At 32.2% G+C, this 24,298-nt stretch overlaps 1 protein-coding gene across 1 annotated transcript in view; it reads left to right on the forward strand.

The window, feature by feature from the left end:
• Window positions 1–24,298, forward strand: part of Mycbp2 (MYC binding protein 2, E3 ubiquitin protein ligase) — a 328,854-nt gene that overhangs the window by 228,867 nt on the left and 75,689 nt on the right. The window contains 8 exon segments of the mRNA XM_023709607.1: window positions 4,610–4,725; window positions 6,515–6,612; window positions 7,400–7,516; window positions 8,133–8,273; window positions 15,694–15,768; window positions 19,012–19,233; window positions 20,086–20,218; window positions 23,662–23,784. Coding sequence (XP_023565375.1) covers window positions 4,610–4,725; window positions 6,515–6,612; window positions 7,400–7,516; window positions 8,133–8,273; window positions 15,694–15,768; window positions 19,012–19,233; window positions 20,086–20,218; window positions 23,662–23,784 — 1,025 coding nt within the window.

Below are 24,298 nucleotides of genomic sequence, written 5' to 3' on the forward strand. Positions count from 1 at the left end.
TTGTTTAAAGAACTTTTTAAAAAGGAATACTTTTTTAGATGCCTGGCACTTTAGAAAGATCACATTTGCAGAATTTAGAAACTGCTCTGAAATGAGTCTGAGAAAGCATTATTTACTTGTAGGTCTTAATGTATTGCACATCACAGATGACTTTACTAGGAATAACAGGTCATTTTAACTTTATTCTAGTTTGCATGCACACTTTGCACTAGTGTAAAAAATTTGCTGTCAAAAATACCAAGTATTGGGCTGGGGAGATAGCTCAGTAGAATAAGTGCTTGCCTGGCAATCCTCCTGTTCAATCCTCAGTTCCACAAAAAAAAAAAAAAAAGAAAGAAAGAAAGAACGAAAGAAAGAAAGAAAATATATCTTTGCTAATAGGAAAGTAATATTTTATCTTTGACTTAATTGTATTTGCAAAATATTCACTACAGTAGAAGCATATGATTTGTATAAAATAATGTGAGTAGTGTGATTATATAGTTTAAGAATAAATTAACCATCTACTAGTAAGTGAATTTTTACATAATTTAGACATTTAAGCCTAATTGAAATAGTCTCTTATCTAAGTAGATTCATGTATTTACTTCATGCTGTAAAAAATATATGCTATGTGGAAAGTACAGTACTTTTTTTTTCTTTTTGTGGAACTGGCAATTGAACTCAAGCCTTTGCACTTGTCAGGGAAGCGCTTATTCCACTGAGCCATCTCCCCAGCCCCTTGGAAAGTACAGTACTTTTACCGGCCCTGGGCACATTTAAGAGCAGCATAGAGGTGGTATCCGCTCTCGTTCTTATGGAGAAATAAACTGTAAGGAACCAAAACAGTAATAATTTGATAGACAATGTTGGGGATGGGGCAAATTGCCAAAGTATGCATAACAAGAGAGGGCTACTTGAGGAGCTATTTAACTGGAGAGCTGGGTGATTGGTCATTTAAAGGTTTGCGAAAGTTCATAATAGGTAGACAAAACCTAGGGTGAGTGGAGCTTGATTGAGGACCAGACCGAAAGATAGTTGGACTGGAGAACAGGAAGTTGAGGGCTAATGATTGAAGGATAGGTCAGAAAGCTAGTTGAGGTCCTTTTTATATATGGATTGATAGATTATGTTAAAGTTTGCATTTTCTTATTAAAATTTTTTTGGAGAACTCAAAGCAGGAGACTTACGTAGGTTAGTGCATAGTTTGTTTTTTTTTTTTTTTAAAGATTATTCTATCTTCTCTTTGAAGATTAATTATTAGAGCAAGACTACAGAGATGAGTTAGAGACCATTATATGTCTTGGACTAGCAGTGAAATGTAAAATGTTTGGATATTCTTGGGCTATACTGAGAAGGAACAACTCCAGGTTTTGTTGGCAAGATGAAACAAGAATACTCATAGATTTTCTTTGGTTTCAGCTATAATATAGTTTAGGTGTTGACTGATTTCTGCCCACAGACCAAGTCTAGTCTATTACCTGTTTTCATAATAAAACTGTATTAGAACATAACCCGGATTATTGAGTATATGTGTTGCTGTGGCTACTCTTTCATTATAATGGTAGAGTTAAGTAATTGTGGCCAACATTGTTTGGCCCAATAGACTAATATAATATTGTTGGGTAATATTGTTTGTTTATTGATCATTGGTCTAGATTGTAATGGTTTTCATGAGAAACAAGATGTCTGAGAATTGCATATGTGTTCTATCCCAGTTTGTTTTTTAATGTTTATGTGAGTGGAAAATAAGTGTTTTTCTTTGAGTCTGTTAAAAACCGGGTGCCAGGACACCTCCTCTTAAGTGGAGATGGCAGCTGTGCAATGGAAAATACCTTGACGTTCATGAACGATGAAGTTAGGGTATCTAGGCATAGGTAGTATTTAACACTGATGAATAGATGAATGGTGAGGTACAAAGAGGATATGAAAAGTCAGTTAAAGACCTACCTAGACTCAAGTCCTGGGAAAGTCTTTAAATTGAAAGTGGTCAGGGAGGACTAGGGGGTATAGCTGAGCTGCACAGTACCTGTCTGGCAAGCGTGAGGCCCTAAATGTGATTCTCACTACCAAAAGGAAAAAAAAAAGTGGTCAGGAAGAGAACTCAGGAAAAAAATAAAATAAAAACCTATGAGGAATGGTTAATAAGATAAAGCAGAAAGCCAAAAGAAAGTCAGTAAAGCAAGAAGAAAAAGGTATTTCAAGGATGTAAGAATTATCAGCTAACACATGCTGCTAAGATATTGCTGAGGAGGAAGAAACGGCCGCTAAATTTGGAGACATTATAGTCATTGGTGTTTTGGGGTTTTTTGTTTGTTTGTTTGTTTGTTTGTTTTGTTTTGTTTTTCAGAATGGTACTAGTTTTATTTTTTTAATAATTATATTGAGAGACAAATAACAATGAGACAGTGTCAAAACCAATTAGGACAGTTTAGATAATTAATACATTGCATATTGTTGTCTTCTTAGTGGTTTTTCATAGTACAATATGCAGACATGATATCCTGTCCACAAACACTATTAAAACAGCTCTTTCTATTCATTGAATTAAGAGAAAGTATATTAGCTATATGTCTATCCTAATTATTTTGAATATACAGATACAAAATAGCCCTTCATTTATGTCCCCTTTTTTTGTTTAGTTTTGTCAGAGAAAGGTATTCCATTGTCATTAAAATACTGTAGGTGCATGAATTCAGCAAAATATTACAATATAGTCCAGTAGTCCATAATAGTAGTGCATTTTCTGTAGGACTGGCAATGTCAAAAGTTGTTGACTTGAGCCTTTTACAGCTCAGCATATTAATATGGCTTTACTTTTCATACCTCGTTATTATACTTTTCTGCTGGATGGTTAAAACCAAGATAAAGCAAGACCTATATAACAAGAAATATAACTTTTGTATCTGACAGGGTGAGTCAAATCCCCTTAGGATTTATCCTGAGATCCTGTACCGCAGTTTGTAGATCCTTTGTGAGTGTCAGCCATGTGGATGAGTCACGGTCGTTGCTTGGCCAGTTTGCTCTCTCTGAAAGCCTGAGAGAATGTTTTCTCTCCATGTGACTCTTCTTAGGCACATTCTACATCGTCAGTAACTTTCCTCTGTGGCCCCATAATCTCCTTGATCAGAAAATTTGGGACACAACTGAGTTACATGATGTTACAGTACAGGTTGTCCTATGTCCTGAGTCCTCATTGACCATGAAAGCCTAGGGCCAAAATGTTGGCTGTCCTTGCAGCCCTTCTTTTCTCTAATTTTTGGTCTGTAAACTTAGGTTGTTAACCCTCCAGAATAGAAGCTTATTATTATTACCCTACAACATAGGCAGTTGAACTTAACCTCACTGTCTGTCTGAATATCAAACATCTTAGACATAACATGGAACAAGTATTTTCCATCAAGTATTGGTATGTTAAACTTTAAGTCCCTACAGAATGTGAAAAAAAAATTTAAAAAATATTTTAAATAATAGGAGTAGACAATTACATACTTTTACACAGAAATTTAGAACTCTAATTATATATAGCATTGTAGGAAGACAGTCTTAGGACATTTTTTTTTCTTGTCTCTTGTTTTCATTTATTATCCTTTTTTTTAATCAAATATTTACTTGAGAGACAATATGGCAGTAATTGGTAGAGTCATTGTTGACATTAGTATCAACACATGTAATAAAGTGTTGAGGTCAGAAGCTTAGTAACAATAAGTTGTGGAATAGAAGTAAAAATGAAAAAATGGGCTAATTGTTTAGATAAATTTTGATACAAAAGAGAAGAGATATGAGACTATGGGTGAAAGTTTCACAGCTGAAATGGATGGGCTGGCTTTGGGTAAGATTCAGAATGCTTTCTTTTTTGTAATAGGAGAGAAGGTAAGGTAAGTTTCATAATATGACTGCAACTTGGAGGATATATCTGGTTTCTTCTGTTTCCTCACAGAAGAAAAAGAAGGTGGCATGATTAGCTGAAAGTAAGGGAGAGAGAATGGTGGTATTTTGATGTGAGAAAGGACTTAATTGTTTAAGAGTAGGAAAACATCCTATGGCAAGGCAGTGGGACTGACACACAGCATGATATGTGTCTTAGTTACTCTTCTCTCGTTGCTGGGACAAATACCCGACACTCAAAATGAAGGAAGGAAAGGTTTATTTAGCTCACAGTTACTGGAGGTTTCAGTCCATACTCAGCTGGGTCCAATGCAGAGCAGCACATAGCAGAGGGCAACCTTTCATGGTGGCGGCAAAGAGCAAGAGTGCAAAGGAGAGGTAGCAGCAGCTCAAGCAGCTAGCTTCTCTTCCCACCTTACATTGTAATGCAAATTACCTGCCCCAGAGTAGGGGAAGTACTCACACCTATGGGTACTTCCCAGTACTTACCCACCTATGGGTAATCCCAGCAGTACTAAGACCCATAATCCCAGCCTTGGATCACACATAATCCCAGTGGATCATGAGTTAACACAAACTCTAGAAGTCCTCACCCCATGACTACATGAGGCTTTGGGGGGACAACTAGACACAAACCATAACAATATGGCGTATAAAAAAGTTAAATGTTTGCTAAAATATTATAATGCTCTCAGTATTTAATCAAAAGTAAATTTTCCAATATGTATTTTATTTCTTTCAGACCCAGTGAGAACATGTTGATACGTGTCAATAATGATGGCACTTATTGTGCCAATTGGACTCCAGGGGCAATTGGACTGTACACCATTCATGTTACTATTGATGGCATTGAAATAGGTATTGCAAAGAACTAGAATCAAAATTATCCATCTGATTTAACTTTGCCTCTTGACTTTTCTCATATACATGGATAGATCTCATGTCACTTCCTTTTCTCCTTCATAATGAATATGTAATTAGTGTATTCCTATTCCTACAGTCTTAATATTTGTAATAATGTATGGTGTCTGCTCAAACAGTATAGCCTCATGACATCTTCCTTCCTTTGCCTCAGGTGAGCATTCAGGTAAGATCTCCTCCATATTGCTGTATCATATTGTATACTCCATCCATATCCCATTCATGATATATTGCTCTCCCTCTCTTGACTGAGCAGAGGTCATATCATTCATCTGTGGTCCTGCTGCTCTCTAGCTGTGCCTGGCATTTAATGGCTGCTCAGTAAATATATTGAATGCATGAACTCTCTTTGCCATTAATCTGAAAGAGCACATTGATTTTCTTTTTGGCATTAGTCTTTATTTTCAAACTCTCTGTATAATGAAGACTAAAATTAAACTTGCATATAATAGTTTTCAATGTGCATTTGTTACATATTTGGAAAACCTAGTATATTCTGATTTTACCTTAGGTACTTATGCAAACTCTATTAACATATTAAAGATTCTGATAAGTTCTGAATAATCTCTTTTTGTTTAAAACTTGTGGGACTCCCTGCCTATGGAAAAGAGGGCAATCAAGTAGAGACAGTAATAGTAGAGTGAGTCCTCTATTCATGGGTTTCACTCCATGGATTCAACAAGTGGTGCATTAAAAGTACTCAGAAAAAATTGCATCTGTACTGAATATGTACATTATAATTGTCATTATTCCCTTCATAATACAAAAACTATTTATTGCCTTTACATTGGATTAGATATTATAGTAATTTAGAAATTATTTGAAGTAGCTATTGGCAAAATTGAGTGGGTATATAGAGCTTTTTAATTTTCTTAGAGTAAAACATTTGATTCTTAGAATAAATCTTAAGAAAGACTCATATTTACTTAGAATCATTCATTTTATTCACTATTCAACCTTTATAATCTTCCTAAATCAGATTTTTCCCAAACTGTCATAGACTGGGACCTTGTTTGACTAGAGTGGACAGTTGAGTAGACAAACAATAATATAAAAATTTAAAAAGTTTTGATAAGAGTTTGTTGATTTAAGATATATTAAACATTTTATATGTGCACATTTTTCTGTGTGCACTTCATAGTTTCAGTTGTTTATTTAAGTCTCATAGTATGTTGAGATAGAAGGTATCACTGTTCCTAGTTTATAGATGAGAATTTTAGAGATAAAGCCACACAGTACTGGCAAATGTAAGAACATCCAAGCAGTCTAGCACAAGAACTTAGCTTTTAACCACTGTGGTGCATTATACTGTCTGCTGCTCTGCCATTCTGTCTTGAGTGCTGGACTGCTTGTCAGTCACACAGGCAATTTTGGTACAGGTAATGTGTAGCACTATGATTTTGATGTTGAAATATAAGATTTAATAACAAGAATTTCTTTTTTGTTGTATTTTTGAATTTTTTCAGTATCATTTCATATGTTCTAGTTAAAGAGTAGGAAGCCCCTCTTTTGGTAGAAACTCTAAGAAAAACATACTAACTTAGCATTTTGAATCCCAGGAGCATTTTTCAAATTTTTTATTTTTTAAACTTTTTTAGTACCAGTGACTTTAATAGGGCAGAATTCAGATATTTGTGTTAGATGTTTATAATAGCCCGCATTTATAAAGTTCAATTTAAAGATCTTCAGTTTTTTCATCGAATGTTACAGTTTTCTTTTCTTACAGATGCTGGCCTTGAAGTAAAGGTAAAAGACCCACCAAAAGGGATGATTCCACCAGGAACTCAGCTGGTCAAGCCAAAGGCTGAACCTCAACCAAATAAGGTTAGAGTTGAATAAAATTAAGCTGAATCAATCAAAGATTTTTAAGTTCTCATTGATGTTTCAAAAGAGCTATCAAACATCTAATACTTTAAACTTAATTGATTTTAGTGTTTGAGTTCTGGATATCCTAAATAAGTTTGGAGAATGTTTCACAGTAATGTTAACATTTCAAATATAGCAGCAGTCCTTTTTAGTTTCTTCATCTAAGACTAATAATTTATGGGTATTGAATAATTTCTGTTATTGAAAGTTTACAGTTAACATGATGTCTACTAAAATTAAGTATAAGATTTGCAAGGTTAAATGTCTGTGCCGTTCAGTTTCCTGACGTATAACTAGTTTGTGTGGGAATTTTGGTAAACTACTTGCAAAAAGGAAATGTAATGGAATTTATGTCATACATTTTTAAAAGGTACCTTCTATCTTTTTTGTCATATGAATTCAAAATTATAAAGGAAATGGTATATATTAATAATTTTCTATTGAAATGTTTCTAATAGGATACATTTCAATATTTAGAGAAGTTCTTTTTGAGAGAATTCTTCCCTCTCTTTCTCTGTGGTCCTCTCGTGCCCACAATAAAAGTCTCTTTTACCTTAAAGAAAAAACGTTCTTTTTATATTTTTGTTATAAATTTGCTGTTCTTTGCTTTATAAAAATAAACTGTAAAAACTTTGGAAGCTTTCAGGATTGTAGTATTGTGAATTGTTTACTTTTATTTCTTCCTACATCTGAAATCTCTAGTCCATGTTTTCCTGCTCTCACTAAATACCTTTGTGTTTCTCAGGTTCGAAAATTCGTGGCCAAGGACAGTGCAGGGCTCCGTATCCGGAGCCATCCATCCCTTCAGAGTGAGCAGATTGGCATAGTAAAGGTCAATGGCATGATCACTTTTATTGATGAGGTAATTCATAAGGAAGCTCTTGGTAAACAAATGTTAGACAGGAATTTTCTACATTGCACAATAATATATTAAGGTTTCTCTTAAAATTTGTTTTGAGGAATCTTTCACAAAAATTTTTGGTAGTATTCACTGAGTGACAAACATTTCAGTTATTTTCCTTTATCAATAAAAACATAACTAAAATTTTACTGTGAACATAAAAAATCTTAAACATATATAACTAGAAACTTCCATAAGTAATCACTAAAAGTGGTGTAATTGTTTCTTATGATTTTTAAAAATACTATTTTTAAATAGTTTGTGTTGCTTTAACTTTAAACAGTACATAGTATTTGTTTTAGTAATACAACCAAGTATCCTCTCATCAATCTAAATTTTTAGGAAGGGAAATTTGTATTCTTTTGGTGAACATCTGATTTACTATTTAAGCTGTTTATGTTGTGTGCTTTCGCTCCTAATGTTTTTTGAATCTCTAAATTATCACATTGCATAGATATTTGCTACTACTCTTTCTCCACTTTTATTATTATTTGCCTGCTCTGTAACCTTATGGCCACTGTTAGCCCCATAGGAGTTACAGGAGGGCATGGCTTGTTTCTGTTGGTTGTTTCCCTAGATCCACAATGATGATGGCGTGTGGCTGAGACTGAATGATGAGACAATAAAGAAGTATGTGCCTAACATGAATGGTTATACCGAAGCCTGGTGCCTGTCTTTTAATCAACATCTTGGCAAGAGCCTTCTGGTGCCTGTGGACGTAAGTGAAAGATGGTTTTAAAAAGCACCTTAGGTACACTTTCCTCATTACAGGACTTTTCTTTAATTAAGGCTTTTCAGTTCTGAGGTAACCCACAACTTTGTAACTTTTGCTTTATAAATGCTTGAAGTCTTATAGACTTCTCATAAAATAAAATTTGGCAAAGTGGAAGTTCATAGTGTGTAGTTTGATCCATTACTGACAGAAACAAGTAAATTAAAACTAGACATACTGAAGAACGTTCAAAGAGATAGGGAATTGAAATTAGTTGCATTTTGGAGGGGTCCTTTTTTATTTACATTACTATTTGGAATGAATTTCAAACTAAAATTTAAGAATTTGGAATTACCATACATTACAAATAGATATATATAAAATTTTTGGTAAAAGGTTTGTATTTACTTTTGTGTCATATTCTCTTTTCTTCATTGGTTTAGATTACTATGTAACATAAGATGGATTCTTAGAACTGTAGTACTTCATAGTATTTTAGTTAAAGGTAGATCTTAATCTCTGAGAGAACTCATTGAGCCTTTTTGATAAATTCAGTAGAAATGGTTAAAGTCAGTGTTTATAAGATCACTGTATCATGAAATCTAGGTATTAATTACACCTGTATTTACAGGTTATCAAAAAAATTTCTTTTCCCTTACCATCAAATATATATGTCCTTATGGCACTACTAATAAAGAGCAGTGGGAAATTTTTATTTAGTATAAAACCTTAGAAAGTGAATATTTTAATATTTAAAGTTAGATTATTATATCAAGTTATTTCATATATTATATTTGTTTTTCTTTATAGTACAAAATAATTTTTTCCAAAGAATGGGTTAGATGAAAAGATTTTTTGGAGAATAAAATAGAACTTTATCTTCTTATGAACATATCTTCTACTTGTATATGGAGAAATATATATTACTAATAGTGTGATAAAGAAAATTTGGAGTATTGGCCTTTTGCTTTACTGAGGTTAAACTGAAAAATGACAAATCCATAGTTAAAATACTATATCTTAAATAATTTTCACCTCATATTTTTCTTGGATTGTCTGTAGTTAAAAATCAAAATGATTTTGACTTTTCCTCTAGAAAGAGGAACAACTATAATTCTTTATTTTCAAAGCTAAAACATTGGCCTGATATGGTTAGAAACCATTTTATGTTATTTTCATCAGATATTCTTTAAGATTATGAAAATAGTATTTTAAATAAGATATCTATAGCAATCATTTGTACAATTTTTTAAAAAATTTTGACCAATTTAGAAATTTGTGTGTTTTCAAGAAAAACACAAAAACAAGAAAAGCCACCAGTTAAAAATGGAAGAACTGAGTTATGTTAGAGGATTTAGAAGGGCAAAGAATATTTTAAATAGTGTCTGAGAAGCCAGATAGGAATCTGACTAAGATCAAGTAAGGGTTATTGGCTTCTTTGATGGAAAAATAGGAATAAACAATTCCTGATACTGTTGATAGCTAACCGTCTGTGGAAAGCAATCTAACGTAGAATATGAAAAGACAAAATAGAGGATCCAAAGGACTTGAAAGGTTTAAAGTCCTAAAACAATATAGAAAATTATGGTAGTTTAACCGCTGGAAGGATGTAGAGTTTGCATCATAAAGTAGATTTAAATTTTATTTTATAAAGCAGTTTAATGAGATGTTCCATTATGTTGTAGTGGAAGAGTAGGTGAAGTACAACATGAGTAAATGTCACTGGAATTACCTTAAGTCTAGGGACTAAGAGGCTTAGATGAAAGATTATCCACATGACATGAAGACACAGATGATGGCAGGAGTGTGGCCTACATACAGTATTAAAGATAGAAGTGAATGTATTTAGCATTAGAGGAGGGATCAGAGAGAAACATAAATTGGTTTTGGCTATAAAAATGAGAGAACTTATAGATGACATTAAAAAATGTTGACATTTTGGGTGATCTTGACAGAGTTCACTCTTGACAGAGTGGGTATAATGTGACAAAATTAATTGATATAACAGATCTCCAGATGGGTCCGCTATGAAGTTGCTTCAGTACAGAGGTTAGACGAGGACCTCCGTGGAGGCCTGGCCTAGGTGGGAACATGCTTAGTTTCCCAAGGCTTTTCTGCAGAGACCATGGCATACTCTTTATAGTGTCAGTATGTTTTTAATGATTACTCTGCTGAGCTAGTCATAGGACATAAAGGGAATAATAATTCCATCTCATCCCCTCAAAGAAATAACACAGCTAAAAACAAAAAAAGAAAGAAAGAAAGAAAGAAAGAAAGAAAGAAAGAAAGAAAGAAAGAAAAGAAAAGAGATAACACAGCTAAATAATTGAGCTTACTTGCCTGGCAAGCGCAGGGTCCTGCGTTCAATCCCCAGTACTGCAAAAAAAAAAAAAAAAAAAAAAAAACAACTTACTACCTCTTCTTTTATGTATGACATTTACTTCTGGAAAACAGTTTCCATGTAGTCTCCTTTCTTAGTCCATTTGTGACTAAATCAGTAATAATCATGGTTGCTAATATGCAGTGCTTCAGTAGAAAAATCGTATGTATACGTTGTGTGGATACTGACTCAACTATGAAGGACAGTTGGGGAGCACACTGGAAAACTGAGCAGTGATGAATCTTTTGAACTTTTTAAAGAGTGATGAACTCTTTAAAAAGTTATAAATCAGTTTACAGTGAGTTGTGAAGTGAATTTTATAGTTTTGTTTACTGTGTTTTAGAACTCATTTTCATTATAAATAGCTATTTTAGCTAAATTTGGCTAGCCTATAGTAGTAATAGTATTATTTAAACACTTTACAAAGAAACATTAGTGCCCTACTTTAATTCGAATGTGACTTTTAACTGTTAGCACTTGGTAATGCCCTAGAGATTAAATGGCAATAGACATTCATATTATGGCTATATATTTTCCAAAAACCTTTGTGTCGATGGGAAAAATAGGACTAAATAAAAAATTTAGATCCTATGTAAGGCATTCATTATCCATTGAAACTTTTCCCCCTTTTAGAACATACTTTGTAGTTTTATATCTTAGATTTGTTTTGTTGCTTCATTTATCTACAATTCTTTTTCTTCTGTTTTTCTAATACCTAATTTTGTGCTTTCCAATAAGTATAGTCTTTAATTGATTAATTCCTCATTCAACAAATATTTTCTCTCATATATATCGCATGCAAAGCAGGGAAGTGGCTATTGGGTAGAGAGGGATTATGGGAAGATTTAAAAGAAGCAAGTTGACGTTCTGCTCTTGCTATCGAGGACCTCACATGCAGTGAACGTACCGTATTCACTCACATACTGTATTGTGCAGCAGTTGTGGAAGACTTAACTTAGGAATTAACATTTGAGGTGGACTTTGAAAAAAGTTGCCAGGAAAAAGAAGAAAATTCTAGACATAGAATCCAATTTCTGTTGCTACTGAAGGTATTCCGTGTGTGGGAACTGATAACTGATACGGATGAAGCAAAGAATTTGTGCTAGAAGCAGATAAAATAACTTGCACTGTTTCCCTTGCCAGACAGGTTAGTCTGTAGGAGTAAAAAAATTTACATCTTTCTCTAGCCAACTTGATACTGAGTTTATTCTGTTCACACTCAGCACACTTGTATTTATGTATCTTCTAGTATTATTTCTAAGGGTAAGGACTATTAATGATCCCATCTTCAGCTTATTTTTTCAAAGTGTTAGATACTTTGCTGAATTAATAGTAGTGTTTCAATATTTGTTGATAACCTAGTTTGGGCTCTTTTCCTTTGTTTGATATCACGCTGCTTAAGATGATTCCTAACGCATATGCACTGTACTCCTGACCATGACTGTCTTATTTCTTAGGTGACCCTGCAATGTTAAGTATATTTCCACTATTTTTCCAATGAAGACAGATAACTACTCACTTAACATCACAAATACATTCAATAGAGCTGGTACTGGAACCCAATTTGATGTGATTTCAGGTGCTGCGCCAGTAAAGGATTTTTTTGTGTGCGTGGGTGCCAGGATTCCAACTCTGTACCTCGTGCTTGGCAAGCAGGTGTTGCGCTGCCAAGCTATATCCCTAGACCCTTCCTGTGATTTCAAAGTCCTCATCTTTATGTTCAGTATTTCTCAGTCTAGTTTATAAAGTTAAATATACTTACAAAAGTATAAAGCAAATATCACAGTAAAAACCTTATTACTAAAATTAATGAATATCCATAAAAATATGAATACTTGTAGCTTTAATGATTCAATGAGGATAAATACCATAACATGTATTGAAATTAAATGAATTAGTCTGAGAAAGTATTTATGGGGGATGTTGATTTTAAATTAGAAATCTAATGATTTGGAAACTGCAGCAAGTGAGCTACTAGAATGTTTCGTACATCTTGAAAAATATAAGTAAAAAAGCAGAAAAGCCAATTATGTTGAAATCTTTCAACATGGTAAGTGGAGTTTAGTGAAAGAGAAAATACATATCAAGGCATGCTAGTGATGCATAAGACGCAGTGTTCTATGATGTCCATGTTACCTAAGTCCTTGCAGAAGCAATTTGGGTCTTTGAATAGCTCCTTGCATTTATACAAATCAGTTCCAATTGAGGCTGATAGGTGTTCTCATATAGAAAGCATGTTGATATTCTTGAAACAGGGGCACAAATGATTTGGAGTAGAAATAAAAGATAAGTCTTGTTTTATGGTCTGTCTTACAGTATCACTGAGATAGCTGTTATAATTAGCAAGCATTTCTTCCATTGTGTGACTAATTTCTGTCTTTTGAAACACTTAGTATCACCTGGCAGCTGTAACTTTACAATCTGCCAGCTTTCCTGGTTTGGTTTGTGTACATGCACATTCATAACCAGTTTTACCCTTCATGTGTTTATTTAATACAGCATTAACCTCATTTTGTTCTTTAATGTTAAATTTTCTTGAACAATGAGATAAGTAAGCAGTTAAGATAATAGTATAATAATTGATATGTATGCCATTCAAATTATACCACTATACTAATCCAGCAGAGTAAAAAAAAATTTTTTTTAATTTTGGATGAACATTTGCTTGTTTGATGATGCATTTTCTCTGTGGTAAATACTAACTTGTTTGGGACCTTTTATACCATGAAACAATAGCAGCTTTAAATTGTACTTTGGTGCTGATTAATTTAGTTAAGTTTCTAGTATATTTTAATTTTCTGATTTTTCTTGACAGAATTTTTCTGCCTTTTTTTTAGAATTTGAGAATAAAATTGTTTAAAGTATTATGTTTATACTTGTCTTTGTTCTGTGTCATTAAGCTATGAAATTATATAACATGAAATCTAATTTATATAAGTGAGAGGTTAACTTCAGAGAAATGAGTATCTCTATATATGTGCCTAAATTATTTCTAAATTTTCAAAACAAATTTAAATGCACTAAAATCTACCTTTATTATCTGATGAATTTTTGATACTTGATAAATGGACATAGAATTTTCCACAACTATGGAAAGTGAAGCAAAAAAAAAAAAAAAAACAAATTTGAATTCACATGTAATTAACATGAACAGAATGGTTATATTGTCAATTTAGTAACATGATTACTAGTTGTATCAGTTTCCAAGTAAAACTGTGCATGTTATTGATTCAGAAAACGTTTAAATTTGCTTTTTGAAATTAAAGAGAGGTATAAACTTTACTAACCTGAAGTCCCATATTGCTTTTTTACCTCTCAATTCATGTGTATTAACAAATGCTTTGCATTTTGCTTTTAATTGTAGAATAATTTATGCTCAAATTCAAAAAAGTTTTAGAAAATCATGATATTGTTTTATGATATTGTTTGTGTCAAAGGTTACCCATCACTATCCTCTGTGAGGGGTAACACCATAGAGCATATACTCTTAAAATTTCTTGTATACCTGAATAAATCTGTAAGGAGGTTAACCCCCACCAGAAAAACTCCACAGCATTTTGTGGATGTTGCAATAAACTTTCAGTTTATTGAGACAGGACCCTGTCTACTATCTATTTTAAAACGAGAGAAGAGGATTGGTGTTGGTTTCAGTTTTGTAGTTATTTGTAGGCACATTAACTAGAAGCTAATTTTTTGTTTTATGTGTTTTGTATTAATATGGATGTATACATTAATGCCTATCTGTATTCCTTCATATACATATATATGCAAAGAAAAGTGAATAATAACCATATTCTGACCTAAAGTGAGATGTAACTGATGAGTATTTCTGATGTTCCTTTCATGTTAAGTGTTAATGATAATTTTAACATTTTCATATTCTCCTTTTGATCCAAAATAACATTTATTGCCTTAAAATTATGCAGTTGCTGCTCATTAAAGATTTTAATTTCAGATCAGAAAAATATAGATTAATAGCACGTTCAACTATAAGAATGTGTATTTGGCCAGCCAAAAAGCTGAGCAGATTAAAGTACCTGCTCAAGCAGAAGCTGGGGCCGGGGATTCAATCTCTGAGCCTGCCATGCAGGCCCTGTCCCCAGGGCATGCTGAGACAGCGACTGAGACTGGACTTGGTGGCATGTGCCTGTAATCCGAGTGCTTGGGAGGCTGTAAACGGGAGAATCACCATAAGTCCAATCTATGTAGTGAGACCCTGTAGACCCTGTACTAAACACAAACAAACAAACAAAAAATATATATATTATATATATATATATATAATTTAAATTGTTAGACATTTTGTGATTCCCCCCCCCCCATCACATTTGCTTAGAATTGATTGGTTTTTTTTACAAAATATTTTTGGACTTCAACATAGATGTCTCCAATCTTTCATGCATTTTTCTTGTCTTAGGGAAAAGTAGGCCTATATCAATAAAAAGATACATAGTGTTTTATTCTTTATGCTTTGTTTATTCCTTTCAGAAACATTTTCAAGTGACTTTTTTCCATTTGTAGAAGTAAAAAAAAATTCAAAAATTACTCAGGCTTTTTGAGGGTTTTTTTTTTTTTTTTTGTACGTGTGATCTTTTGTACTTTAACATTGATAAGTAGTTCATATATAATACATGCCATCATTCTTTATGAGTTGCATTTTCTGCGCAGTATTCATCATTTATTTCTAAAACAGCAGACTTTTCTGTCATAAAATAAATCTGGCTTGTATTACAATAAATATATCCTTAATAAGTTTTTAGGTTTCCTTCTTGGATTGACCTTGTAAGCATTAATACAATGTCTGGCTCTTAATTTTAGTAAATGGCATGACACACTATATCCAGGGAGAGCTTTTAACAAAAGCTTCTTTTTCAGAATTTCGTTGATGTGTGTTTACTCAGGTGGCTTCAGTCTTCCTTTAGTACACTAATATTTTCCGTGTTGGTGCTAGAGTACAGAACAATGTCGTGGCTATGAGTGCATCTTCTGCAGATGATGTCCTGTTCCCACCCTTTGTTGATATTTTTCTTTCTTAAACTTTGTCAGAATATCTGTAATGCTAGCCAAGGAGGCAGGGATTTGGACGTATTTTCATGGACTTCCAAAGCTTTTTTGCCCCAGGTGAGTTAATTGTAAGGAGAAAACGTGCACTACTCAGCTATTGCAGCATGTACAACCAATTTGGCAGTCTGTTTCTGAGCTTTTGCTTGGGATTCATACATTTTTTTTCCAAACAAAAAATTTATGTGGAGTGCTACAATTGCGTTTTCCTTCTATTTTTGCCAAAGAATGTATATTAGTTCATGTAAATGTTTTAGATGATTTTAATGTTGCTACATTTAGTTTTATGACTACATTCTCCAAAAATTTATGTTCGAGTTTAGCTTTTTCAGAACTAGTTCATTTAGGTAGTAGTGTTGTATTATTATGGATCTTCTATTTTTTTCTACTGCCTACGCTTTTATAATACCTTTTTGAATATTGATCTGAGAATGGGATGGAGGTGAAAGAAGAAACAATATTGAAATTTACCAATTTGGAACGCTGGTGCCCAGGTCTCAATGTTTCTGTACTGAGTAAAAGTGTACTTTAGGACTGCTTGAGAATAAGCCGAGGACTAGGCATATAGATCAGTGATACAGCGCCTGCTGGGCAAGCTCAGTCCTGAGTTCGATTCCCAGTACCAAAATTAAAAAAAAAAAAAAATCAATAGGAATAGTTGTATGATTTTTATGTCTGTCAGTTCTTTTTATACTGTTTAAAAGAAAATATTGGGACCAGCAAGTGCTCAGCGACTAAGCACCTACTTAGGCAAGAACAGGGATCAGGGTTCAATCTCTGGCACCGCATGCTATGCCAGCCCAGGCAAGACCAGGCATGGTGGCGCACGCCTGTAATCCCAGTGCTGGGGAGGCTCTAAGAGGAGAATCACTGTGAGTCTGAGCTGCATAGTGAGACTCTATACCAAATAATTTTTAAAAAGAGAAAAGTTTGGATAAACTTTTATTAAATTTATATAATATCATTAATTTTTTAATATATTACTACTTTAACAAACCTTCTTATATATTGCCTTGCAGAGAGTAATTTGTATTCATTCAGTTTTGCCAAAATTTATCTCTGTTTTACTCTAAATGATAAGAACTTAGACTAGGAATATCATCAAATACCACTAAAATTGTTCAGCTAAATTTATGTATCTTTACTGTTATTTTTTATGTTGCCATGTTATTTTGAAATCCATTGTAAATATAGTACTAAAGCTTGCTTCTTCAGCCATAAAATGCTGTAATGTATTTACTGAAATTGATTATTTACAAATAGAAATTTTTAAATATTTACTGAAAACATTTTAAACATATTAGCAATATTTAAAGTTCAGGGGTTAAAAAACTAAAGTTTAGGTCTTACATTCAACTTTACTTTTGGTTTCTTTGTATTTATATAATTGTATATATATATACAAATTTATATATATATACATTAACATATAGGTGTATTATAAATATATTTTTAGTTCTAAACCTAGTCTTTTTCAGGATAATAAAATTCTCACTTTAATAAATTGCCAATATAAAGAATATTGGTTCATACATTAGAATAATTAAAGTAAAATATAAATTATCTATAGTACATATAGGTAAAAAATTTAGTTACATATTACCAAGTTGAGATTTATAAAATGTCATATGAAGGTTAATGGGTTTTTAACTTTTCCTTGATTGAACATATATTGAATTAACAAAGGACATAAGAATTATTGAATTAAAATTATTTTTTCCTGGCCCAGAGATTGAACCTTGGACCTTTTTTATTTTTTATATTCCCAACTCTTTTTTATTTTTCATTTTGAAACTAGGACTTGTTAAATAGCTAAATTACTCAGGCTCAGCTTAAACTTGTCATTTTTTCTACCTCAGCCTCCTGGAGTACTAGAATTACAGGTGTGTGCCACTATTGCCCAGTTGAATCTGTGCATTTTTAGCCTCAGAATTATATTTTTAATATAGTACTCTATATATGGACACATATATATGTATGTATGTATATGTATATATATAATATGTATATTACTGAGACTACTTGAAAAGTTAGAACTATTCAGTAAAATTTTACCATGTGTTTTTTATCTTTTTATAACAAATATTAATTTTAAACTAATTTTATAACTGTTCCATTGTTTCTTTTATTCTACTTGAATATATTTCTCAGAGTCCTTATTGCTGCATTGAAAACTGCAGTTTCAAATTTGTTTAAAGATACAGTGAAAGAACAGTGTTTAACATTAATTTACATTTAGTAGGGAAAAATTAAGTATGTCATAGTTAAATTTTTTTATAAGGAAACAGTTCATCACAACATTCAGATTCAACAGAAAATGTAAAGCAAGTTCTTCAATTTTAGAAGTGATTCTTTTCAATAATATAAATTCAGTTGAATTTTACTTACTTAAAAATATTTTTGATGCTGAACTCTCCTCTACAAAACTATGCTTTCTCTATTTACCATAGTATTAGCATATCACTTTATGTGGCCTAGAAAATATAAAAACACATTTCCGTCAGTATATTTTAAATTGTGGGTTGTTAAAATCTTGTAAAAATTTTTATTTTGTGTGTATTTTTAATCATTTTTATCTCTGCTTGTAGACAAGTCTCCAGAGTCTTTATATCCTTTTTGGGGGGGCAGGGGAAGGATCTGCAGGGTGTTCAGGGTCTCACTACTAGATCGAACTTGTAGTGATCCACCTATTTACAGCCTCCCAAAAGCTGGAATTATAGGTACGCGCCACCGTGCCCAGTCTCAATTACTGTCTCAGCGTGCCCTGGGGGGTGGGGCTGGCGTGGCAGGCCTGGGGATCGAACCCTTGTCCCCTGCACCTGCTTTCAGGTGCTTTAACCCTCTGAGCTATTTGATTGGTCCTTATCCATTTTTCTATTTATAATAATTTTAAAGGGTAAAGAAATTAATATTTAAATATTTTGTGAATACTAAATTACAATAATGTAATAATAGCTTAGACCTATTCAATTGTGGTTCATACAGTAAATTACTTTTATTCTTCTCTTAAATATTACACAAAGACAAAAAAGGAAGTCAAGGACTGTAATACTGTATTTCCCAGATTGCGTTGGGTAAAAGTCCAGAGATTTCATTCCTATTCTACTATATTTTTACCTCTTCAGACTTATTTTGTATCATTCATTGTTGAAAAACTGAAAGATTATTTCACAGTGGTATTGACTAATTGTACTCTTTTAACTGTCTGTCTTTATTATAGACTTGCTACGAAAGCTATTGATAGGATTTTTCAAGTGATAATAGTTTGTATTTTGTTTATTTTTTCCCTATTCAAATTTTCAGGAACCTAAAACTAGTACTGATGACTTTTTCAAAGACATAAATTGCTGCACACAGGAAGCAACAATGCAAGAACAAGATATGCCATTCTTCCGAGGAGGGCCAGGCATGTACAAGGTAGTGAAGACGGGACCTTCAGGTCACAACATCAGAAGCTGTCCTAACCTTAGAGGTATCCCAATTGGAATGTTAGTTCTGGGAAACAAAGTCAAAGCAGTAGGAGAGGTATGGATTCTTGTAGCTTCATGACTTCTAAGATACTAGTTTTTAACATAATATAATCCAAGTATCTCTCTTCCTTCCAAAGGTTGCCATTTCCATGCAGGTTTTTAAATGCTAATGTTCTTGATCTTTACTTGTATCGGAAATACTAACATAATTTTTCTGTGCTTCTCTTCTAATACTTTTATTTTCATAATTATATTATGAAAGCAATATTTATATTAACAAATTATTTGTATTGTATATATAAATGTGTGGTATTTCCATGTATGTTTTTACTATTACAAATGTACTGTACTGTTACACATTATCAACACAAAAAATGTTTTGTGTGAATTGGTTTGAGATGTTCTTGTATCCAAAAGGTGTCATTTCGTTGTTCTCATTCACAATCCTCACTGAAGTCCTGAGCAAATAAAATTATTCTTTAGGCCACAGTGGCATTTGCCTCAGCTGATAAGCTTGAAGATGTAGTGTGTCATGCTATTTCTCAATGTCAGGGTTATGTTGAAGATGAACTATAGGTACTGTCAACGTAAATAATGCCAAGTGTGCTGTGTTAGGACATCGTAAAGGGAAAAAAGAAAAAAATGAGCCATGAGTTTTGGGTAACAAAGTCTTACCTTAAAAAAAAAGAAAAAATACTATTTTAACCAAAAGTTTAAATGAGCCTTATTGATTTCTGTTTTACCTCAGTCTGTGGTCTTAATTTCAGAAACTAATCTCTCTACTAAATAGTAGAAAAATATTGGAATGATTATACTAATCAGAGACACTTAGCGCTTTTTACTGGTTTTCAGGCTGAGTGTCCTGAAAGAATCAAGCCAATCAATCATGCTTTTTGTTATGTACCAGGTAACCAATTCTGAAGGTACATGGGTGCAACTGGATAAGAACAGCATGGTAGAATTCTGTGAGAGTGATGAAGGAGAGGCATGGTCCTTAGCTAGAGACAGAGGCGGAAACCAGTACCTCCGGCATGAAGATGGCAAGTTGGCTTAAATTTGTGATTTCTTTTGATTAATCTTTGAAAAACATGAATTTCATGATTGTTCTGTTACTTTTGCATTAGGGATGGTTTATGTGTTTATTTTTTTAAGTAAATATATTTATTTAAAAGTAAATATAAAAGTTTAAAAATCTTGCATCTATCAAAATTATTTTGTAAAATAATATACTAGATGAATGCCTATGAAAAACTAAAGTTAAAACAAAATTGGAAACAGGACTCTATCTTTATGAAAACATGCTTTTTATTTCTTTGACATGAATGTCTATGCCTCATTTTTCTGTACAAGTCTACAACTGAGTGTGACCATTTCTACCACAAATTGAATTTCAGTTTTCAAATCACCAATTGCAATATTTCTCCGAGACAACATCATTTAATTGAATTTTGTCTCAGGAGCAGGGCATTAAATAAATGCATAGTATCTTTGTGGTATTTCTATTTTGACTGTTTTCACTTTAATTTTTTCAGCATTGATCTGACTTAGTACAATTTTATTTTTGTCCCTCTCTCTTTATTCTCCTAGTGGTAAAATGTATTTTTTCAAAGACAAAAACTTTGTCATCACGTCTGTGAAACTTGGATCCCAGTGCCAGTGTAAGAATTCCCACTGTGTTCCTAAGGAACTATATTTAGCACTAGACTAAAACTAATTGTTTTATATTGAAGTTAATTTTTATTACTCTATAACCAGTTTGTGAGTCTCCTGAGGACAGGCACAGTTTTTATCTTTGTATTCATAGTTTTTCTAAAGTTTGACACTAACTAGTTGCTTACAAAATTTTATAAATATACAAGTTGAATTGTAAAAATAATATGATTTCAGCCAGGGCTAGAGGCGCACATCTGTAGTCCTTGTACTTGGCAGGCTGAAGCAGGAATGCTAGGAGTTCCAGGCCAGCCAGGGCTAAACAGAGAGATCTGTATCTTCCTCTTCCTAAAAAATATGGTTTCAGACAGATCGTGGAAATAAAGAAAGTATAGTTTTTGCGGTTTTCTTTTTTAACCAAATCTCTTATTTATAGGATTAAATCAGATAAATAAGAAAACATTATTAATCTAAAGTTAATAAATTTTACCATTTTATCTGAGGTAATTTGATGGTAAATATAAATGTATTCAAACTTTTTTATGAATGACAGAACTTATATTAACTCCCTTTTTTTCTATCTAGCAAGGTTTTGTGTAGAGAATATAATCTTCCATTTATATGCAGGGAAAGTAAGCTCCTGGCTTTAAAATAACTTTCTTATAATTGTACAGCTGGTTATATGGCAGATACAAGACTTTAGCTGAAATAATCTTTTATATTTTAAATAATATACTTATTACACTATGGTATACATTTAACATACACTGAAAATGTAATTCATCATCTCATTTTTTACCAAATATTTTTATGATGATATAGTTGTACATTGATATGATGAAATAGTACTAGCCTTTACATTTAGAAAAAGAAAATGCCTCTGTTTTATATAAATGAAGCATTAACAAAATGTTCTCATTTACTGTTTACTTACTGTATATTACTATATTTACAAACTCATGAATTTTAAAAATTATCTTTTTATATATTTGTATATAAATGAAAATACCTAGTCATGCCATTTTATGAGTTTGATGTGGCTGGGGAGATAGCTCAGCAGCATAAGCGCCTGCCTAGCAAGTGCAAGATCCTGATACCAAAAAATAAATAAATAAATAAATAAATAAAAATTTAATGTGAAGAGTAAGTGACAAAATTTCATAAAATTACCAGAGGCTAAACTTAGGTATTGTTAAAATGTAAAATGTGTTCTATACTAAGGAACAAGTTTAATGTAGGTAATTTTGTTCTCACAAAAGTAGTGGAAGGTGAAAGATTCTTGTAAGATAAAGTGATTCTTAAAATAGTTTCTTGTGAGGCGTACATTGAACTCTTAATAGGAACTTCAAATTTTAAGTTTCCTCTGGAATGCTTTCATTCTTACTATTTTGATATATGTCTAGATAAAAACACAAATTTGGTCATAATGTCTTAACATTTTAAAATAAAACCTGAGGTGCTAGAAAAAAGTGGTATGATTTAGCACCATAAAATCACTAAGAGTAGTTGATGTGATATATAAATAGTCTGCTTCCTGGTTTAGGTATGTGTTTCTTATTTTTCATAAATGTGTTTTACAATATCTTTCTTATTTTTTTTTTGTTTTTTAAATAAGTGTTTCTTATATAAATAAGAGGATTTGGTATTATGCTAATTTATATAAAGTACTGAGAGTAGCCTTCCTCTTGCTGAAAATTCTTAAATGACTTTTCATGTCAGTAGATAAAGTGGGCCAAATTTTTGTAATGATAAAAATGGACTTCACTGTGGCAACTAGACCATTCTGAATCTAAAGGGTCAGAGCAAAACTGTCGTTTCCACTGAGAGCACAGCTCCTGGCTGTTTTTTAGAAGAAATGTTCCACTGCAGAAATACCTCACACTGAAGAATATTGCCTAAGGGAAATGCTAGGATTGGTCATTTATAGAAGTCTAAAAAGGCTAGTAAAGAGTAGACTACACAGAACCACTGCTATGGTAGAAAGAAAACATTTACCAATTCTTCTAGCTGTATTTTCTGTTTAAAGAAACTCTTTTAAATTATAAATATTTATGTTATGTTAATGCAATAAATCTATTTTGTTTTACTGCTTTTTATGTGACAGAGTTTATCATGCCCTTTTCTTACCTGGCATAAATATGACTATTTAATTGTGTTAGTGTTTTTAGTATTATGTTAGACAGAAAGTTAGAGCCATTTGATTATTCTTAGGGGATTAACTGACCTATTTTATAGGCTACATTGGCCATCGGTAAACTGCACAAAACACCATTTTTTTTTTAATTCTGAACATTTATTGACTTTAGTATATGTTAATAGACCAATTAAGTGACCTGGTTTATCATCCTTTAAGAAAAGTATATTTATGTAATAAAAATAAGTTAGAAGTTAAATTTTCTATAATTTTCACATTTATAATTTAATCAATAATGGATACGTACACATTTTGAAGATATACAAAAATCACTTTCATTTTTATTTTGTAAGATACTCAGTTTTGTTTTGGAAATGTCTTTGTATATATTGTTTAAGACTCAGCTATCCACAAGTATCCTTATACATTCAATGATATATCCTACTATTAGAAAGCAAATTGACTCCTTAAGAGCATGTATACTATTTCTGAATTTCACCATGTGTTTAAATGAAAGCAAGGTTTATATACGCTTTGCCAGCATTAAGCTGACCTGATTGGGATTCAGATTTGTCAAATCTTCATGTGAGATTCCTTCTAAATATAACAATTAGGAAATCTTGTTTAGTTTTCTCTTTGTTGTATACATAGGTAACAGCACATAAGAAACTAACCTTATAGCTGTGACTTGTATTGTAGAACAAGTTCTTCTGGATCAAAATTCTCAAACTCCTCCTCCAAGCCCTTTCTCAGTGCAAGCTTTTAATAAAGGGGCAAGTTGCAGTGCCCAGGGATTTGATTATGGACTTGGAAATAATAAAGGTAAGTATTTGAAAATAAGTGCTTTACTTATCTAACTTGAGTATGTTTTGTTATTTTTACCTTTTCTTAGTTGCCCACAAATCTTTATTAAATTAAAATTTGATATTAGGAAACTAATACTCAAATGTTTACATGTGTGCCTTTTTACAATATTGTTTTTACAACTTAGATTTACTTTATGGGAGTTCTTTTTTCATTTTCTATTTTCAGGGTGTTCATTTTGAGCTTATGTCCTAAAATTTCTGTTATCACATCTACTCTTTATCATGTATCTGTTTTTAGGAGAATCATACTAATGAGCAACAAAGAACGTTCTTAAATGATCCTCTTAAATGCAAAATACTACTTTTTAGTAACATTCGAAAGTAATTTTACATTTAAGCTTTGTTAAATATTTGTGATTTAGAATATTTGATCTGGTTAACAGTTAATTTTGAATTATAGAAATGTTATATTAACGATATGTATAATGAAAACAGAAAGTTGGAAAAAGAAAAACCCTAAGCTATTTGAA

This window comes from Octodon degus, unplaced genomic scaffold, assembly GCF_000260255.1.
Source record: "Octodon degus isolate 3935 unplaced genomic scaffold, OctDeg1.0 scaffold00013, whole genome shotgun sequence".
Classification (NCBI taxonomy): domain Eukaryota; kingdom Metazoa; phylum Chordata; class Mammalia; order Rodentia; family Octodontidae; genus Octodon; species Octodon degus.